The sequence below is a fragment of the Triticum dicoccoides genome, chromosome 3B (assembly GCF_002162155.2).
Source record: "Triticum dicoccoides isolate Atlit2015 ecotype Zavitan chromosome 3B, WEW_v2.0, whole genome shotgun sequence".
NCBI classification, from domain to species: Eukaryota; Viridiplantae; Streptophyta; class Magnoliopsida; order Poales; family Poaceae; genus Triticum; species Triticum dicoccoides.
Genome location: NC_041385.1, coordinates 583732329 through 583737667, shown reverse-complemented (window position 1 = coordinate 583737667; position 5339 = coordinate 583732329). Strand labels below are relative to the sequence as shown.

Genomic DNA, 5339 nt, shown 5'->3' with positions numbered 1-5339 from the left:
TATAATGGAGCTACAAAACTACGCCAATTTGTTCGCCAACTAGCAAAAATTTGGGTGCAGATCTACGGCCTCCACAGGAGCTAGTAGCACTACCAGCAATCTCCACAATGCTGGCACCTTTGCTGCTCGTCGCTATAACCTTCATGTACCTCCTCAAGAGGTTAAGCCCAAAGAGCAAGATCTTTAGTGGCACATCCTCATCGGCGACGGTGCCGCTCCCGCTCCCGCCGGGGCCGTCACCGTGGCCAGTGGTGGGCAACCTGCCCGAGATGATGCTCAACAGGCCGGCGTTCCAGTGGATCCATCTCGTGATGGAGGAGATGGGTACGGGCATCGCCTGCTTCCGCCTCGGTGGTGTCCACGTCGTCCCGATCACCTGCCCCAAGATCGCGAGGGAGGTGCTCAAGAAGCAGGACGCAAACTTCGTGTCCCGCCCGCTCAGCTTCGCCTCCCGGACCGTCAGTGGCGGGTACAGGGACGCCGTGCTCTCGCCTTTCGGCGACCAGTGGAAGAAGATGCGACGGGTGCTCACATCCGAGATCGCCTGCCCTTCCCGCCACGAGTGGCTCCACGACAAGCGCGTCGACGAGGCCGACAACTTCATGCGGTACGTCTACAACCTCACGGCCTCCTCCGGCATGACGGAGTCGTCGGCGGCGGCGGCAGGCGCCAACGTCGATGTCAGGCACGTCGCGCGGCATTACTGCGGCAACGTCATCCGCCGGCTTGTTTTCGGGATGCGACACTTCGAGGAGGCCCAGCCCGACGGCGGGCCGGGGCCGCTCGAGGTGGAGCACGTGGACGCGGCCTTCACCTCCCTGGGGCTCCTCTTTTCGTTCTCCGTCCGTGACAACCTCCCATGGCTGTTAGGCCTTGACCTCGACGGCGACGAGAAGATGGTCACGGAGGCCAACGCGACGATGAATAGACTGCACGACGCGGTCATCGAAAAGCGGCGTAGGCAGCACTGGAAGGACGGCGAGAGGCAGGAGGAGCTCGAAGACTTCCTCGACATTCTCATCTCGCTCAAAGACGGCGATGGCAACCCGTTGCTCAGCATCCAGGAAATTAAAGCGCTGTGCATGGTAAGGAAACCGTCAGTTAATGACCGTCAAAATCTAAAACGTACGTCCACCATGCATGCACGTATAGTATACGTCAATAGATCATCCATCCAACCCAAAATGCAGCTCTCTTAGCATTTTAGGCCGAGTTCTTTCAACAGCTTATGGCATAAGCTGCCCCCTCCCCAACTTAATATGCGAGCCGCCTCGATGTTTTTTTGAATTACTCTAGAAGCCGTCCTCAATTTTTTTGGGTCGCGCTAACTGCCACGCGTGTGGTAGGAAGGGAGACGCACCACACGTCTCTAATGTAAACAGATTGTCACGTCATCGCATGCATGCATGCAGGAATCCTTTTGAATTTTCAGTTTTTAAAATGTTTTATCTCTTAAACGAAAAATCCGATTAAAAATCCGTTTTCACCATTAACTCCCTCGCGATGAGATCTTCGAAACTAGATCCCATGTTGATATGTTTTGATGAATTTTTTTTTGGATTAAAAGTTGCCATGTCTATTGCATATGAATCGTCATGATGTTTACACTGAAGTTGCCATGATATGTTTCAGATATTTTCTTCTACATTTAAAAGTAAATTTTAATATTTATAAAACGGGGAATTAAGAAACTAGACTTGTCATGAACCATAAAGTAAAATTGCCATTATACATGCACGTAAAATTGCCATGGTTCATACAAAAAATAATTTTCATGGTCAAAATACTGGAGTTGCCATCATCAAAATACTAAAATTGCCATGATCTACAAACTAAAATTGCCACATGGCAACTTTAGTTTAAGCCCTATGACAACTGCAGTGTAAACATCGTGGCAACTTCTGGCAAAAAAAAATTCATCGAAACATATCAACATGGGGTCTAGTTTTAAAGACCTCGTCGAGACGGATTTAATGGTGAAAACGGATTTTAGTTCGCTTTTTTTATTTAGGAGATACAACATTTTTAACCCGAAAACCAAAAAAAATTCTGCTGATGTCATCTATTCATACGTGGCAAAATAAGTGGTGATGGAGGCGTGTGGGCGATGTGCAAACGCCCACACGTGTGGGCGTTAACATTTCCGATTTTTTTTGGATCGCTAAAATATTTTAGGACGACTTTTAAAATTAGATGGGGATGGAGTATCTTATTTTGTAGACATCAAAAGAACTGGGCCTTAGTATGAGAGTTTTAGAGCACAATTGGTTTGGGGTAAAAATTGGCATGCTAATGTTTGGCGTTGTGTCAAATATTGGCTACTACTTGGTTGGTCACCGGGTTATCTTGCATATCTCACACAAAAGTTGCCAATAGTTGGCAAGTATTGATATTGCCAATATTTGGCAATGCCAACATTTGGCTAGCCAAATATTGGTACCAAACCAATCATGCTCTTACATTCCTAAGCTTAATCTATAGAAAATGTTTGTCCCAAAAAAATATCTATAAGAAAATGACTACTCTCTCGGTACAAATATATAGGGCCTAATAAGTTATTCGAGTTTGCCACTGACCATTCATAAAATTAGCAATATATGAAATGCATGATATAAGAATTAAATAAAGTCAATGGCAACCTCAAAAAGTACGATTTGTGTAACATGCATGTCATATGAGGTTGTCATACATACAATTTGACGGTATGCTTTCTGTAACATACATGTCATATATTATTGCTCTAATGTGTGATCAAAGGCAATATTGCAAAATGTAGTTGGCTCTATATACTTTTGTTTAGCGGAAAGGCCCTATATACTTTAATGGAGGGAGTAGCATCATCATAAACATTAAGCTACTGAATTTATCATGAAATATACTTTTATATCATATAACACTTTTATGTGCAGGAACATGTTTAAGAGGAAATAATGGTCAGAGTGTCGTTTTAGAGTTTTTGTCAGTGCCATAGAAACCTAACATTTTAGATATGAAGAATCAACTCATTCATAAACACACCCACATTGACATTGCATAATTGTGTACATGACATGTATGAAGGACATGACATTAGCGGCGATAGACAACCCGTCCAACACCGTGGAGTGGGCATTGGGGGACATGGTGAATAGCCCAGATTTGCTAGACAAGGCTATGGAAGAGATAAACCGGGTGGTTGGTCAGGAGAGACTGGTGCAGGAGTCAGACTTCCCACAACTCAACTACGTCAAGGCGTGTATACGAGAAGCATTTTGGTTGCACCCTGTCGCGCCCTTCAATGTACCACATGTCGCGGTCGCCGATGCCATTGTCTTCGGCTACCACGTGCCAAAGGGCAGCCACATTCTTCTAAGTCGGGTTGGCTTAGGACGGAACTCGTCTGTTTGGGATGAGCCGCTTGACTTCAAGCCAGAGCGCCATATAGAAGACAATATTGATGTGGTGCTCACAGAGAGCGAGTTGCGATTTATCTCCTTTAGCACTGGTCGTCGCGGCTGCATTGCGGCGTCTCTAGGGACGGCCATGACTGTCATGCTGTTTAGCAGGCTCTTGCAAGGCTTCACATGGACCAAGCCAGCAGGAGTGGAGGTCCTCCATCTCGTAGAGTCCAAGCAAGACCTCTTGATGGCAAAGCCACTGGTGCTACATGCAGAACCACGCCTACCGATGCACCTCTACCGCATGGTTAAGTAAGAGAGTGTCTATTTTCTAAGGTTGCTCGTAGTGAATAATGTCATAAGTTAGTATCATGCATATGATACTAGTGTATGATACTACATTCGTAATGCAAAGGATCATTAATGACCTTATTTATTTTTATGCAAGACACATAGTAGTACAATTTTTATTATAATACATATCATGATATGATACTCAACCATCTCTCTCTCCATTTAATTCGATGTCACTTCATAAAAATTGTCTAGTTGACTTGCATGATACTAGTTATGATACTTTCACTACATGCAGCCTAAGTCAACTAAGGAACATATTTTTTTTCTATGTCATCAATCTAGAACGAGGATTGTTTATCCCGTAGAATTGACTAGTTGGGCGTTTTCAAGCTTGTACAACTTTCGTATTGGAAATATGCAACTTCGTTTCGGCCAAAACAGACAAATAACACGGCCAACTCCAACGCGCGATCCCATCCTGTCTGCCCACGCCGTTTGGGCCAAAATGGACAGATGACATGGCCCAACGCGCGGCCGCATTCTCAAAAAATTTCCATTTGGCGTCCGGCCCACCCCATTTTCGGCGCAAACATGTACTTGGTTTGCGTCCAGACGGACGCCGAACGGACGTGCACGTAGTTGCGGGTCGTCCGCCACGAGGACGCGTGGCGGCCTCCCAACTACCACCACCGCCCAAAGTAAATGCGCATGCGCGGCGGGCCCCGGCTGTCAGCCATAGATCCCGCGGTCGTCGTCCTTCTTAAATTGGAAGCCGTGGACCGTTCAGTCCAGAGCTTCCACTTCCCGGCCGGCCTACCTCCTCGAGCCCCGACACGAGCGAGCAAACCCTAGCGAGAGCCGCCGCACCCTAATACGTCTCCAACGTATCTATAATTTTTGATTGTTCCATGCTATTATATTATTTGTTTTGGATGTTTTGTTTGCATTTATATCCTATTTTGTATTATTCTTGGGACTAACCTATTAACCTAGAGCCCAGTGCCAGTTTCTGTTTTTTTGTCTGTTTTAGAGTTCCGCAGAAAAGGAATACCAAACGGAGTCCAAATGGAATAAAACTTTCGCAATGATCTTTCTTGGACCAGAATCAAACCAGGAGACTTGGAGATGAAGTCGGAGATGCAACAAGGCAGCCATGAGGGTGGAGGGCGCGCCTAGGGGGTAGGGCCCGTCCCCTTACCTTGTGGCCCCTCGGAGCTCTCCTGGCCTAATTCTTTCACCCACATATACTCTTTTACCCCAAAACCATCAGGGGGAGCCACAAAAACACTTTTCCACCGCTGCAACCTTCGGTACCCATCAGATCCCATCTAGGGACCTTTTCCAGCGTCCTGCCGGAGGGGGATTCGATCGCGGAGGGCTTCTACATAAACACCATTGCCCTTTCAATGAAGCGTGAGTAGTTTACCACAGACCTACGGGTCCATAGCTAGTAGCTAGATGGCTTCTTCTCTCTCTTTTATTCTCAATACCATGTTCTCCTCGATGTTCTTGGAGATCTATTTAATGTAATACTCTTTTGTGGTGTGTTTGTCGAGATCCGATGAATTATGGATTTATAATCAGATTATCTATGAATATTATTTGAGTCTTCTCTGAATTCTTATATGCATGATTTGATATCTTTGCAAGTCTCTTCGAATTATC

General features: G+C 46.0%; 1 protein-coding gene across 1 annotated transcript; it reads left to right on the top strand.

The window, feature by feature from the left end:
• Positions 1-61: 61 nt before the first annotated feature.
• Positions 62-3824, top strand: LOC119277226 (tyrosine N-monooxygenase-like). The gene is made up of 2 exons (XM_037558478.1): positions 62-1085; positions 3061-3824. The coding sequence occupies exons 1-2, from the start codon at positions 108-110 to the stop codon at positions 3691-3693; spliced, it is 1611 nt and encodes a 536-aa protein (XP_037414375.1). The 5' UTR covers positions 62-107; the 3' UTR covers positions 3694-3824.
• The last annotated feature ends 1515 nt before the right edge of the window (positions 3825-5339 follow it).

What these genes read in the sequence shown, in the direction of transcription:
- LOC119277226 (XM_037558478.1), top strand. Translation starts at nt 108, where the DNA reads ATGCTGGCACCTTTGCTGCTCGTCGCTATAACCTTCATGTACCTCCTC. An exon ending in AAATTAAAGCGCTGTGCATG is followed by an intron (nt 1,086 to 3,060) that starts GTAAGGAAACCG and finishes ACATGTATGAAG; the next exon opens with GACATGACATTAGCGGCGAT.